This window comes from Bos javanicus, chromosome 17 (assembly GCF_032452875.1).
Source record: "Bos javanicus breed banteng chromosome 17, ARS-OSU_banteng_1.0, whole genome shotgun sequence".
NCBI classification, from domain to species: domain Eukaryota; kingdom Metazoa; phylum Chordata; class Mammalia; order Artiodactyla; family Bovidae; genus Bos; species Bos javanicus.
In genome coordinates, this window is record NC_083884.1 from 61,718,212 (window position 1) to 61,733,989 (window position 15,778).

The 15,778-nt window shown below is 51.7% G+C and overlaps 1 protein-coding gene across 2 annotated transcripts in view; it reads right to left on the reverse strand.

The window, feature by feature from the left end:
* Positions 1 to 15,105, reverse strand: part of RASAL1 (RAS protein activator like 1) — a 32,985-nt gene extending 17,880 nt beyond the window's left edge. Inside the window, exons 1-5 of one of the 2 annotated variants that reach the window (XM_061384927.1) lie at positions 14,690 to 15,105; positions 9,513 to 9,569; positions 6,518 to 6,631; positions 6,299 to 6,360; positions 561 to 690 (exon numbers count right to left, since the gene is read on the reverse strand). In XM_061384927.1, coding sequence (XP_061240911.1) covers positions 561 to 690; positions 6,299 to 6,360; positions 6,518 to 6,631; positions 9,513 to 9,569; positions 14,690 to 14,826 — 500 coding nt within the window. In that variant the 5' untranslated portion in view covers positions 14,827 to 15,105. The other variant, XM_061384928.1, reaches the window with a different exon arrangement.
* Positions 15,106 to 15,778: the final 673 nt, after the last annotated feature.

The window sequence follows — 15,778 nt, forward strand, 5'->3', positions numbered from 1 at the left end:
TCCTAGGATACTGGTTGGAAATGGTGGAAGATAGTTTTTTCCATTGGAGCTGCCAAATTGGTAGGATGCCAGTCTGGGGCTGTTAGGGTCAGCTTTGCCCCTACCTGGGGAGAAACTGTCTGAGAATAAAGTTAATACAAAAGACACCCAAGGAATCTATGTCTACAGATTCCTGATGTCTCTGTTGGAGCACCTGGATCCAGCCATGCCTGAAGCTGCATGTCATTCACATGAGTCAATCTGCTTAAGCCAGTATAAATTGGGTGTCTATCACTTATGATTTGATTAATACATGTCCACACCCATCTGCCTGGTCATTCTGAGTATCTGGCCTTTGGTTGCTGGTCACTGGGGACCCAACAAAGATTTTGCTCAAGCTTTAACCCAAGAAACTTGCCACCTGGTGATCTCGGACTGTTTGCCTTACAAAGGATGTCGGTTTTGAGCCAAGACATATCTCAGGAGTGAGGTGGTCTCAAGGCAGCTGGGAGGAATCCAGTGGATTCCTGCTCATTCTCAGACCACCCCCCACCCCACCCTCACCCCCATCATGACCATACCTAGCCTGGAGCACGTGACAGTGAAGACAACGGCCCCGCACGTCCTCCAGCGTCTGCACGGACAGGCAGATCTCACCCTGCACCTCCGAGTCCGGGTCCACGCGGCTCAGGTTGATCCAGCTGTCGATTCCTGGAGGGCACAGGCACCAGCATTCATTAAGCACCTATCACCGTCTAGGCATTGCATTATCTTTTAAAATTCAATTAACGTTAAAAAGATATCGAGTCATGGACCTCTCGGTAGCCTTCTGCTATAGTTACTGTAATTATCCCCACTTGCAGATGAGGAAAAAGAGGCACAGCAAGGAGGGAGCTAGTAAACTGTAGAACTAGGATTCAAATGCAGGCAGTATAGTTCTAGGGCCAGTGCCCCTAACCATGTACTATCACACTCTTCATCCGTCCATCATTTACTCTCCCCTCAGGAAAAAAAAAAAAAACAACACTTGGCATTCCTATCTCTGAGCCTTCTTATAGGCTCTCGGCCTGAATCAGTCAAGTCAGTCTTGGTCTTCTCAATCTTAACCTCTCCTTCTTTCTCTCGCTCTCTCTCTGTCTCTCATTTCTCTCAACACATTAAAGATACTGTTCCAGGGACTTCCCTGGAAGTCCAGTGGTCAAGATTCTGCACTCCCAATGCAGGTGTGGGGCATGGGTTCCATCCCTGGTCAGGGAACTAAGATCCCACACGGCAAGTGGATATAGCCAAAAAATTTTTTAAATTAAAATTAAATTAAATTAATAAAAAAATTTTAAAGATACTGTTCCACTGACTTCCAGCTTCAGTTGTAGTTACTGGGAAGTCATTTCAGCCTAATAATTGATCTTGCATGAATGGTCTATCTTTTCCAAGTTTAAGGACTAAGTCTTTGATGTTTTTTGCAGTCTCCCCACAGTATATCTAGGTAAGGATATTAAAAAAAAAAAAACAAAAACCCTGCTTAGTAAAGGCTGTGCTCCTTCTACTTATGAAATCATGCTCTTGCGTTCTGGAAAATTCCAGGTCATCAATTTTTTAGAATCATTTCCTCTCCCCAGATTTTTCTATATTCTGCTTCTAGGACTCCAATTAAATGGATGTTAGAGACTTTCTCAGTTATTTTCCATGTCTTGAACTTCTCTTATATGCTTCTCATTTCTCTGAGCTGAAGTTTAAATAACTTATTTAGATCTCTCTCCCAGTTCACTAACTCTGACTTCAGCTCTGAAAGAATGATGTGCCACTCATCCACTTGGTTTTTAAGGTCAACAATTGTACCTTTTATCTCTAAGCATTTGATCTGGTTCTCTTCCAAGTCAGTCTATTTTTTTTTTAATGCATTGCTTTAATTTATCATGGTTATTGCTGGCCCTTCCAGGTGATTAAATTTTATTTATTGAATTTTTAAATTCTTATATATCATAAATACAAAGTCTAAAGTCTTTATGGGTCTAAATCTGATGGTCATTATTTCTGCTGACTCTTGCTCTTGGTGGCTCACTTCCTTGTGTGTGTGTGATGATCTTCGATTGTGAAGTCACACTTGTTTGAGCTCACTCTGTGGGAAATTTAACATGAGGATGCTTATCCCTGGAGAGGAGTAGCAGTTGCTTAGGAACTCTGAAGGGGAATTCTCAGGTTCAGTAATAGCCACCTTGCCCCTGGCCTAAGATTTAGCCTGTTGACTGTGAATCTGATATTGACGTTAACTTTCAGGGAAATCCTTCCTTACTGCCTTGCCTCTTGCTCACCACTCCATGTTAGGTTTTAGCTCATGATTCACCGGGAGTAGAAGGAGGAATAGAAGAGGGCATGGCAACCTGCTCCAATATTCTTTCCTGGAGAATCCCATGATGTGGGATGGCTCCTCCATGACAGAGAAGCCTGGTGGGCTACAGTCCATGGGGTCGCAAAGAGTCAGACACGACTGAAGAGACTTAATACACATGCTTGCATGCAAATGGAGGAATACTGAATCCTCTTCACATCCTTCCAACAATGTGTTAGGAATTGCATCTAATTCAGGATCTCACTGTTATGTGGCCAGAGAGCCATTCTGTGGATCTAGTCTCCCATGCTGCCGGAAGTATAAGTTCTACTTTACCTCTCTATCTCTTTTGTTATTCCCAAGTCCAGGATGCCATCAGCTTTTTCTAACTTGATTAGGTATCTGTTGCAATAACCAAGTTAGAAACGTGAAGTTCCATCTCACCTCACTTCACTTGGTATTGTGTGGACTAAATGTAAAGTGCTTAGCATTGTGCCTGGCACATAATAAGCCTTCACTAAACAGAAGTGATGATTATAATGATTGGCACATAGTGTGCTGTCAACTAATGCTCACTGATGCAAAAGTAGATTATTATATTATTAATAAATGGTGTCAAGATAACTAAGAATCATCTAGACCAAAGCAGTAAAGTTCAATCCCTATTGGATGCCTTGTATCTGGGTAAGTTCCAAATAGATCAAAGACTTGACTGTTAAAATAAAATGGGAACAAATTGTTGCTAAAAAGAATCATATAAAACAATCTGTCCTAATATCAGGACTAAGAAGGACTTTCTAGGCATTACATAAAAGTGCACCCCCACACACACAAATTTTGATTACAGAAAAAGAAGCAAATTTTCTACTGGAAAAAATGATAAGCAAAGTCAAAATATAAGCCACAAGGAGAAAAAAAAATTGCAGCTAATGTGACAAAGTTTATTTTCCTCATATATACAGATCTCCCACAAAAAAAGGAAGAAAAGGCAAACAACCCAGGGGGTGAAAAATACACATACAATGTGAATAGACAATAGACACAAAAAAGAGGAAATAAAGAGACTCTTGAGTATATAAAAAGGTCTTCAAACTTACTTATACCGAAATGCAAAACAGCGCACACAACGAGCCAATTTTTTAACCTATCAGATTCAAGATCCAAAAGTTTGGCATTTGTTGACAAGGTTATAGGGTAGATTAATCTGTTAACTGTTAAGTAACTGGAGAGTAACTTAACAATAACTATAATCAATAACTATAATAACTATAATAAAACATGCTAATGTGGATACTCTTTGATCCAGCAAATCCACCTCTAGAAATTCATTATGCTGATTGATATAACTGGCATACATGGGGACTTCCCTGGCAATCCAGTAGTTAAGACTCCTTGCTTCCAATGCAGGGAGCATGGGTTTGATCCTTGGTTGGGGAGCTAAGATCCAACATAGAGCACTGCACAGCCAAAATTGTTTTTCAATTAATATAAACTTGCATTAATATAAACTTGTGTGATGTGTGCAATTGCATTTGTACAAGGCTATTCATTGCAGCATTGTTCGAACCAGGAAAACATTGTCAGTAACCCAAGTGCACATCAAGAAGGCACTTGGCCAAATAAGTGATGGTACATCCACAAAACAGAGTGCCATGAAGTCATACTAAAAGCAAAGAATGCAGAAGCTCTTGAGACATTAGTATGGAAAGATCTCCAAGATACACGGCGAAGTGAAAAGACAGGATATAGAACAGTGCGTTTAATGGAGTCCTATTACTATAAAAACTAAAAAAGTGAAGTAGCTCAGTCGTGTTCGACTCTTTGCAAATCCACAGACTATAGCCTACCAGGCCTTTCCGTCCACGGGATTTTCCAGGCAAGAATACTGGAGTGGATTGCCATTTCCTTCTCCAGGAGATCTTCCCATCCCAGGGATTGAACCCGGGTCTCCAGCATTGTAGGCAGACGCTTTACCGTCTGAGCCACCAGGGAAGCCCTGTTTCTATAAGCAGAGAACAAAACACATATAGTAGAAAGAGCACAGACTTTGGAACTAGACAACTTGGTTCAAATCCCAGCTGTCCCACTTAGTCATTTTGTGATCTTGGACAAGTTATTTAACCCCCGTGCCTCAGTTTGTTCACCTAAAGAGTGGGCATAGGGCTTCCCAGGTAGCACTGGTGGTAAAGAACCTGCCTGCTTATGCAGGAGACATAAGAGATGTGGGTTCGATCCCTGAGTCGGGAAGATCCCCCGGAGGAGGGCATGGCAACCCACTCCAGTATTCTTGCCTGGGAAATCCCACAGACAGAGGAGCCTGACGGGCTACAGTCCATGGGGTCGCAAACAATTGGAGATGACTGAAGCAACTGAGCATGCGCACAAAGAATGGGCATAACAAGAGTGCTCATCTCTTACGGTTATTAGAATAATTAAGTGAATTGATATGTGTAAAGCACTTCATGGGAAACAGATGGGGAAACAGTGGAAACAGTGTCAGACTTTATCTTTTTGGGCTCCAAAACTACTGCAGATGGTGACTGCAGCCATGAAATTAAAAGACGCTTACTCCTTGGAAGAAAAGTTATGACCAACCTAGATAGCATATTGAAAAGCAGAGACATTACTTTGCCAACAAAGATCCATTTAGTCAAGGCTATGGTTTTTCCAGTGATTATGTATGGATGCGAGAGTTGGACTGTGAAGAAGGCTGAGTGCCAAAGAATTGATGCTTTTGAACTGTGGTGTTGGAGAAGACTCTTGAGAGTCCCTTGGACTGCAAAGAGATCCAACCAGTCCATTCTAAAGGAGATCAGTCCTGGGTGTTCTTTGGAAGGACTGATGCTAAAGCTGAAACTCCAATACTTTGGCCACCTCATGCGAAGAGTTGACTCATTGGAAAAGACTCTGATGCTGGGAGGGATTGGGGGCAGGAGGAGAAGGGGACGACAGAGGATGAGATGGCTGGATGGCATCACTGACTCGATGGACGTGAGTCTGGGTGAACTCCGGGAGATGGTGATGGACAGGGAGGCCTGGCGTGCTGCGATTCATGGGGTCGCAAAGAGTCGGACATGACTGAGCAACTGAACTGAACCGACTGAAAGCACTTAGAACGTGACCAGCACACAGTAAGTACTACATAAATGTTTGCTGCTATTACTGTTGCTACTTGCTTGCATATGTTTTTAAAAAATATTTATTTTATTTATCTGTCTGTGCTGGATCTTAGTTGCGGCATGCGGGACCTTTAGTTACAGCACGAAAAGTCTTAGTTGCGGCACATGGAATCTAGCTCCCTGAGCAGGGATCAAACCCGGGGCCCCTGCGTGGGAGTGTGAAGTCTTAGCCACTGGACCACCAGGGAAGTCCCTTGCTTGTGTAGGTTTAAAATGTCCCTAGAAGGACATACAAGAAACTGACAACATGGGGGATGAGAACGGAGAAGCTGGGACAGGAGCGACAGTCCCACCGCTAACTGTATCTTTCGAATATTGAACAGAAATAAGTTAACTGCTCAATAAATGAATTAAATTAAAATCCAGGCTTCCCTGGTGGCTCAGTGGTAAAAAAAAAAAAAAATCCGCCTGCCAATGCAGTAAATACGGGTTTGATCCCTGATCCGGGAGGATCCCATGTGCCATGGAGCAACTAAGTCCATGAGCCACAACTACTAACCCTGCACCCCAGAGCCCAGGAGCCACAACTCCTGAAGCCCCTGCCCCACCACAAGAGAAGCCACTGCAATGAGAAGCCTGTGCACGGCAACTAGAGAGTAGCCCCCGCTCGCGGCAACGAGAGCAAAGCCCATGCAGCAACGAAGAGCCAGCACATGCAAAAAAATAAATAATACAAATTAAAAAATAATAAAATTCAAAACAGAAGCAACAACCAAAATAATTTCCCCCGAAGGCTCTGTGTTGCCCATGCTGCTTGCTATGCCCCAGCAAGCGCCACCCCCCCCTCCCTCTGCCTGGCACCCTCACCCACCTCGGGGGTCCGCTGTAATGGCCTCCCTGCTCAGCGAGATCTTGCCTATGATGTCATCTTGCCTGCAGAAAGGCAGGCATGTGAGGGTCCAAGTCAGGGACCCCTGCCCCGCCCGTGGGGAGGTGGGCGCAGATGTCAACGGCTGCGTGGACAGGCACTGTGCTTTGGGGTGTCCCGCCTTCCCTCAGATGCCCAGGTTTGGGTCCCCAGCACACACACCCCACTGTGTCCTCGTCCAGCACGTAGAAGGACAGATGGTGGAAATCCAGGGGCAAGTTCACGGTGTACTCCTCCCCCCAGAAGGGGCTCAGGCTCCGCCAGATGGTTGCTGTCCTGCAAAAGGGGGCACAGGGGCCTTTGGGCCACACAGGCAGCAGATACCTGGGGACACACACACACACACATACACCCAGAGCTACTCAAACACAAATACAGCTACACATACACACTCACATAGACCCAAGAACCCAGATATAAGATACACATGAGTACACACACAAACCATAACACACACCCAGAGACCTTGACACACACATACACACACACATTCACAGGTACACCAAGGAAACCAGAGACACAAAGAGACACATGCACACACATACAGATACCAATATGCATCTTCAAAAATCTCTAGAAACATACAACTATGTGTTTCTACATACAGACAAGGGCAGACCCACACAGAGAAGACATTCACACGGATAACACAGACAAAAAAATGCCCAGAACATGGAGACACACACAGACACACATTCACATACACAGAGTGATACCCGGCAGAGATACACACAGAGGATCACAAAACCCTCACTAACAGACAAGACCCACAATTCGATTCATCCATTCATTCACTCCATAAACACTCACTCTGACTATGTGCCAAGTCTTGGGGCTATGGGAAATTAGAGGAAGACGTGCCAAGGAGCCACCCCCACAGAACTCCCCCAACAGAAAGGGGCTCCCTCCTGAGCCCTATGACACAGTGAGAGAAGTCCTGTGATTGGTTAGGCCAGCGGTGCCCACTGGGCTGAGGATGGGAGGGGTCAGGAAAGGCTTTCCCTAGGAGCCAGTCAGGCAAAGCAGAGAGAGGATAAAGACAGTCCAGATGGCTGGAAGAGCATGTGCCAAGGCACTGAGGCAGGAATTTGAGGAACAAGAAGATGGTGGCTGGGAGGCAGGAAAGTGTGAGGGGCCAGGGGACCATGAAGTCAGCAGGGGCCGGAGCACTTAATCAGCAAGAGGGAAGCCCAGAAGGGTCAGGGACCAAGACAGACCCAGAAACAGATACACACCTCTTCACCCCAACACCTCTGCAGATGCACTGCCCTTTACCCAACAGCGAAAAGAGAACTCACTTTGCCCAGTCAACACACACTCAAGTTGACAGCTGCAAAATTTGGCCAACACACCTGCCTCTGCCTTCTTCCTTCTGAGGCAGAAGGCAGATGGGCCCCCTTCAGGGTAAAGCGATTGGAGACTCATTCCCTATGGACCAAAACTCCAAGACAATAGCAGGACTATTAAGGGAAAGTCCGGGCCCTGCCCAGACCACATACTCCTCATTCTGGAAGTCAGGAGACCTCTCTGACCGCTCATGCGCAGGAACGCTCCTTGGAGGTCAAAGGGGAGTGATGTTAACTAAGGCTGGGCTACCCACAGGCCTCTTCAGTAGAGTCCATCCTGGCTAAGAGATGCGTCCACGCATGGAAGGATCCTGAGATACGCTAAATGCGCACTGTGAGCCAGGTAAATCAAAATGACTGGTCACAGAAAACCTGAAGAAATGCCCATAAAAGTAATTCAAACTATCACAAGGGCACAACTCAGGGACTCGCCCTCTGAGCCTGCCCTTATGCCTATCCACCACACACACTGTACGCTCTGCCCTCTTAATACTTGACTTGCTTCACGACTTTCCATCTTTGTGGGAATTCTTTTCTGCAAAGCCCAAGGGCCAGGGCCCTTGTCACTGACCAGTGGTCTAGTAGATGAGCATCTGGTGCTCTCACCATCACAACCTGGCCTCAATCTCTGGCTGGGAACTCAAGCCCCACCTAGCTTCTGCCACACTCTTCCCCAGTAGAGTGTGAACATGGACACGCACACACACAGACCAGGGCCACTCCATCAGACCGACCCTTCTTTCCAAACGCTTCCGTCCTACCCAACCCTCTCTCCAATTGGAAGTCCCCCCAGGCTCCCCAGCCCCTGAACTTGGAGGGTCCTCAGAACCCAGAGACGGGGAGACAGCAGCCTGGGGTCACACAGAAAATCAGTCTGTGGGCTTGGGGGTGGTGTCACAGAGTGTGGTAAGGGGGCAGGGTAAACACAGAGAGAGTGATGGGGGATAAACACACAGATCGGCTGGGGTGCTGCAGGTTGACCCTCCCCCACATGGGCTCCCTGCCCCCAGCTCCCAGCCCATCTGGACCAGAACTGGCGCCAGGAGGATCCTGAATCCTCCGTCTCCATAGGAACCGAGGCTTCAGCTGCCCGCCCACCCACGCCCCTCAGGCCTGCGGGGGTGAGAGCTGTCCCTCGGCCTGCGGGGGCGGCAACCAAGCCCAGCCCAGCCGAGACTGGCTCACGCAACCAGACATCTTCACATCCTCACGTGTTCACAGTGGTGTCTGTGTACCCAAATATAAGCAGGCATCGGTGCACACATGCATGTACATGGCAGCCCACGTGTGCACACACGCATACACACCCCACACGCTGGTACACAATGTGAGCCTCTGAGTCTGCACACCCACAGGGACACACACCGGTGGTCACGGGCATTCACACCAGCCCTCCAACACTTCCCCACATACCATACACACTCACATGCGGGTCCAACTGGGCACACATGCACACACACACCAGTGCCCGCAGCACCCAGCAGGCCCAGAACTAGCCAGCCCAGCCAAGCGTGAGATGCCCGCCCCCAGGAAGGTGCAAGCTGGCAGCCGCTGAGTCAGCCCCAGGATGCGGGCAGGGACATCGTCAGGGCAAGGGGGAAGGTGGCGGCCAGTTGGTGGGACTAGATGGACAGAGGAGCCAGCAGGCCCCACCATCCAGGCCTGTGGCTGGGGCACAGAACACCCACCAACAGGCCAGTGAGTCCATCCGTGGGGTAAGCGTGCCCCCCAAGGCTCTCTTTTCAACGTGGATCCTTACACCTGGACTCCCCCGTCTCCTTCGCCCCGTGCCTGGCTTCTCCCCGCCTCACCTGGCCACAACTTCGTCATCCACTTTCACAATGCAGTAGGGGTCACTGCTCCCCGACCTGCAGAAGGAGAAGGTTTGGGGAGCAGGCTTGAGAGGGTAGACCGGAGTGGGGATCCCAGTCCACCTTCGTTTTATAGATGGGGGGCAACTACAGCCCAGAGAGGAGAGGGGATTTGTCCAGGGTCACACAGCAAGTCCAGTAGAGGCAGGACCTCTGGGGACCAGCAGACCATGTCATGGCTGCCCAGCAGCCACCCACTGCGTGCCTGACCTCCTTGAATGGGCCCAGGGCTTCCACCCAGAGAAACAGAACACTGAGACCTGAAACCAGAACATGTGGAGTCCTGGGCCCAGGAAGCCCAAAGCGCTGGTCCAGAGCCTGTGCTCATCTGGTGAGTCATCCCTGGCCTCAAGCTTGCTCACTGTGGAACCCCAGCAAGTCCTCGCCCCTCTGTGAGCCTCAGTTTCTCTGCTCTGTAAGTTGGGTATAATATTTCCACACACCTCTTAGGGCAGGTGAAGGAGCTAAAGAAGCTAACGCATGGTGTGATGCATCACAGCTGACCCCAGAGCTCTTCCCACAGACACCTGAACCCCACCCTCAGGGTATGTGCTGCCCCCCCATTGGGAATTTCCCTGGGAGGGGACGCTGCATAGCTCAGCCTTCAGTGGGGATGGACCTCAGTGGATGCTCTCACTGCAAGCACAGACCAGGGCAGCCAGACCTCAAAACTCAGCCAGTAGGAGACATAGGCTGCACCCCCTCAAGCAGCCACGAGACATTGACCAACCAAAGCCAGTTCTGTCCCCCCTTCATAATAAGGGTTACTAGTCCATCCCAAGATGGGCTGCAACCCCTCGAGTAGCCATGAGCTATTAGCCAAACAAAGCCAGTTTCATTCCTCCTTCATTACAAGAGTTACTAGTCCATCTCAAGATGGGTTGCAACCCCTTGAGTAGCCATGAGCCACTGGGACAACCAAAGCCAGTTCCATCCCCTCTTCATAATAAGGGTTACTAGTCCATCCCAAGATGGGCTGCAACCCCTCAAGTAGCCATGAGCTATTAGACAAACAAAGCCAGTTCCATTCCTCCTTCATTACAAGAGTTACTAGTCCATCTCAAGATGGGCTGCAACCCCTTGAGTAGCCATGAGCCACTGGGGCAACCAAAGCCAGTTCCATCCCCTCTTCATAATAAGGGTTACTAGTCCATCCCAAGATGGGCTGCAACCCCTCGAGTAGCCATGAGCCATTAGCCAACCAAAGCCAGTTCCATCCCCTCTTCATTATAAGAGATGTTAGTTCATCTCAAGATGGGCTGCAACCCTGTGAATAGCAAAGAGTCAGTGACCAACCAAAGCCATCCCCCAATTAATAATAAGAGTTACTTGCCCATCCCAAGCTGACCAGGGTTCCTCATGACTTCCCCCACCCCTGCCTGCATCCCATCACACAGGCTTCCCTTGTCTTCCACCAAGCTCAGTCTAGCCTAAGGGCTTTTGCACTTGCTGTTCCACCATTCTAAGACACCTACTCTGTTCTTGAATGACTCCATCTTTTCATTCAAACCTCAGCCCCAAAGTCACTGCCTCAGAGAGGTGGTCCTTGATGACCACCGTCCTCCAACAGTGGACAGTGTAAAACTGCCCTCTGATCCCTCTGAGCACGTGAAGTCATCTTGCTCCCTTGTTTCTCTGTGCTTTGTGTCTGTCTCCACAGCTCCCTGCCACTTCTGAACACTGAGACCCTTGGGGGAGGAGCTGTGCCTCCGTCCCCCTCCCTCCACAGCCTGGCAGAGTCGGGATTTGAACTCGGGTCTGTGGGGCTCAGCATACATGTTCCCAACCAATGCCACCCGCACTCCAACTCAAGATCCCTTTCCCACATGGCCCCCTTCCCCAGTACTCCAGCCCCCGCCCTCTCTCTTCCATCCTGTCTCGGTTCAGTCTGTCACTGATCCACAAATGCCTCGGGGATTCCGGGAAAGAGGGACATGGCACCAGGAGCTGCTCCAACCTCATCTGCTGGCTGAACCCTCCTCGGGCCGCAGTTTCCTCTTTGGTTGCTTTCCCTCAGCTCCCTCTGCCGAGTGTGCCTTCATTTCCCCATCTGCTCTCCATCCCTGAACATCTCAGTCTAGTCGCCAACCTGTGCCTCCACATTCCTCTCTGGCCTCCCTTCAGCATAATGCCCCAGACCTCAGTTTTCCCATCTGGATCTATTCCAAACCCACTGGGCTGAGTAACACTGGGAGCCTCAGTTTTACCCTCCGGATGCCCATGGCTGGGTGTCACCCCCTCCGTCTCGTGTCTCTCTTCACGTCCTCTATCCCTGAGCCTCTTTTAGGCAGGCTCCCATCCCTTGGTTTCCCCAACAGCAGATGTAGGACAGACAGGCTGGAATCCACTAGAAAAGGGCTGGGAGCCACGCCCCCTCCTGTTCACCCAGCCTGACCCCTGGGCCCCTCTGGGAGCGGAGCACGTCAGCTCCGGGACTCTGACGCATGAAGGCCTTATCAAACTTCTATCAGGTAAGGGCTATGGTGGCGGAAAGGGGATGCCCCCTCCAGATCCTGGATCTCTCCAGACCTTTGGCCTCTCCCACGGTCCCTGCCCCTCCTCAAGTGTGGGAAAGCCGGCCCCTGGACCATTGCCTACCCAGTCTGCTTGGTGCCTGGTGTGTGCATGCTAAGTCACTTCAGTCGTGTCTGAATCTTTGTGACTCTATGGACTGTAGCCCTCTCCAGGCTCCTCTGTCCATAGGATTCTCTAGGCAAGAATACTGGAGTGGGCTGCCATTTCCTTCTCCAGGGGAATCTTCCCAACCCAGGGATCAAACCCACATCTCTTATATCATCTGCATTGGCAGGTGGGTGCCTGGAAGCAGTCAGTATTCAAATTCCAGCTGTGTGACTTTGGGCAAGTGACTATGCCTCTCTGAGCCTGAGTTTGCCCATTCATAAAATGGCAGTGCCAACAGGACTCTGCTGCTGCTGCTGCTGCTAAGTTGCTTCAGTTGTGTCCGACTCTGTGCAACCCCATAGACAGCAGCCCACCAGGCTCTCCCGTCCCTGGGATTCTCCAGGCAAGAACACTGGAGTAGGTTGCCATTTCCTTCTCCAATGCATGCAAGTGAAAAGTGAAAGTGAAGTCGCTCAGTTGCGTCCGACTCTTAGCGACCCCACGGACTGCAGCCTACCAGGCTCCTCCGCCCATGGGATTTTCCAGGCAAGAGTACTGGAGTGGGTTGCCATTGCCTTCTCCGAATAGGACTCTAAGAAGTGTTAAGCACAGGACCTGGCCTGTAGGAAGCCTTTGACCACATATAGCTGCTATTATGAATGACAGAAATAACTCAAATTATCAGCTGAGGCCTCCTCCAAGCCAGGGTTGGAGCCCTCTCAAACCTGGGGAGGCTTCAGAAAGATTCTGGGCCCTCTCCCTTAGGAGAGGGGAAAGAGGACATACCCCCTCTAGGAGTCCCCATGGGCATGGAGATCCCAGCATGCTATGAGGGAGCCCCTCTGAGAAGGGCACCAACAGCTAGGGAAACTGAGGCAGGCTGGCGGGATCCCCAACTGGGGCCTAGTCACTTCCCCCTACCCTGGTACTGGGGTGAGGCCCACCTAGAGCTCACCTTGGCCCAGGAATTGGGGGGAGGAGGGGCAACCAAGACTCAGGGATCAAGTATGAGCCAACTCCCTCCCCAAGAGAAGCAGAGGGAGCCCCATGAGCCGTGTCTGGGTCCGAGGAAAACACCCACTGCTCCCTCATGGCCCTCACTAAGGACTGGGAGAGACCGGAGCACCGAGAGAGGGAAACCCATTTCTGAAAGGTCTCCCATTATCAACTCCCCAGCAGCTGCCAGGCCACCTCATTGCCTCAACAGTCCCAGAACTGCTAACGCTCAGGGGCTCTGAAAGAGCATCTCAGAAGAGGGGAGACAGGGGGCTTGTCCAGACGCTGCATTGGCACAGCCAGCAAGCTCTCTGCTTTCCCCAGATGCTTGTTTTAAGGGTCACTGATGAGGATGGGGGCAGCTGGAACTGCTCTAAGGAGCTTCCCTGTTGGCACAGCTCCAGGACTGCGGAAGCGGAAGGTTCATGAAGTCAAAGGCAGGATACCCTCTCATTGGACCCCCAGCCGGAGGTGTTAGGGCAGAGCTGAGTCCCAGCCTGTGCAGAGGCTCAGAATCCACATTCCTGCTCCCCCTGGCCCCGGGGGTAAATCCTAAGTGGTTTTTCTACCCTCACAACTGCACGAGGCTTGCAGACTCCCTGTCCAGGGTTCCCCTTGCTCAGATAGGAAATTCAGACCTGGAGAGGATCAGGTTCAAGGTCATAGAGTCAATGTGCTGTCAAGGATCCCACACCTGTTCCAGGTACCCACACCCTCAGAGCCCCTTCTGGGCTCCAGGCCAAAGCAGGAGGGGGACCCCTCCCTCCATTCTGCTGATTCAGCAACTGCTGACTCAGCCCGGAGGGAAGCACAGTCAAGGACTGGTACTGCGGGGACCCCACCACCTGGCTGGGGAGGGGGCTGCAGGGGGAAGTTGGCTCTTCAAGCAGCTTAGCATCAGGGAAGGCCCCCCACCCCGGGCTGGTCGCTGCTGGCTGAGGAGCTAAGGGCTCTGGGTCCAGAGGAATGTTTCCCCCAGGCCTGGCCAGTGGGCCACCTGGTGACACTCTGCAAACCTAAACGCCAGATGCTCGCAGAGGAATGCTGGGCCGCCTGGATCCCAGGCCCTCTGGGGCCCCTTCCAGGGTTCTCTGAACCGGTGCCCACCCAGGCCTGGAGAAACCCCACCTCCAACACCTGCCTGGACTAAGGAAGGGAGCCCTCCACCCCTAAACCCCCTCCCCAGCTCTGACAGAATCTGATCCTATAAGCCCCAGGGCTGAAGCCCTGGAAGACCCCCTTTAGTATATCCCAGGAACAAAGACACCCCCTTCCTGGCCACTGGGCGGGGCATCTGCTGAGTCTGAGTGCCCCCTCCACCAGGAGAGCGATGGGCAGGGGGCCTTTCGCCCCGTGACTGTGGATCAGCCCCAGTGTTGTTCTCAGACAAGAACCCCTCTCCCATTTCACCGACTTGCCCTGGCATGCTGAATGGGCGACCCCTGCCCCATCCATGCTCGGCACGCCCCTCATCCCCGACTGGCCCCAGGGGTACTCACACATCCTTGGCGGGCAGCGCCCGGCCCTCCACGACGCGGACGTTCAGGGAGCTGCTCTTGGCCATGGCGCCCTGCCCCAAACTTTCCGACCAGGAGGGCGCCCGGGTTCCGAGGCTGGACCGCGGCAGGGAGGGCATCTACATGTCACCCGCAGAGAGCCTGGCACCCTCTCTCGGAGTCCCCGGGCCACCTACCCGAAACGCGCGGGTAGCTGGACGGGAGGTTTCCGAAGGAGGAGAGAGGATAGTGACCGGGGAGGGGGCGCCTCCCTCCCCGGACTCTACAGGTAGGAGCCGGGCGCCGAGCTGGCAGAGCGCGCGGGGGACACACCGCCAGCCCTTGCCTTCTAGTCTGGCGCTCTTGGTGGGCAGGCGGGGCGGACGGGGGGGTGGTGGGGGCGGCCCAGGGCCCTCCCCGCAATCCCGCCTCCCGCGGGGTCCCCCTCCCGCCCGTTCCCGGGCCACCCTCGCGCGCCCTCTGCCGGCACCCCAGCCAAGCGTGCCAGAGCGCACCCGCCGCGGAGCCCCGGGCGCGTGGAGGCTGGGACTGCCAGGTGGGGAGCGGCCCACGGCCATGATGGGCGTGGCGGCAGGGTCCTGCTGAGTTGGCACTGGGCACAGAAGACACAGTGTGTCGCCTGCCTGCCCTGCTTCCAGCACGATCACACCTCTCCGGCTCTCCCCTGCCTGCCATCCCCGCACCGCCTCCTCGGTCCGACCTCCTTGCGCCGTCCCGGAGCAGTATCTGAGATCGTCGGGAGGCGTCGCTAGAGAAAGTCACACCCTCCCTGGGGGTCCTTTCAAAGTCCAGAGAGGGAGGGGCCTCCAACATCCCCTTCCATCTCTTTTAGATCCCAATGAAATCCAGACTGTGCGTGCGGCAGACTTCACGTCACGGGCTGGCATTGCGGGGGAGGAAGCTGCGGCCGGAGGGGGAGGGGAGGGCTTGAAGATAACAACCACCACAGCGACGATAAAAAACCATCTCCAAGTGTTTGAACACTTACTGTGTGCCAGGCACTGTTCTAAGCGTTTTACACGGATTATCTCATCTTCCTCCTCCTCCTCATTGTATGTGCTACTTACTGTT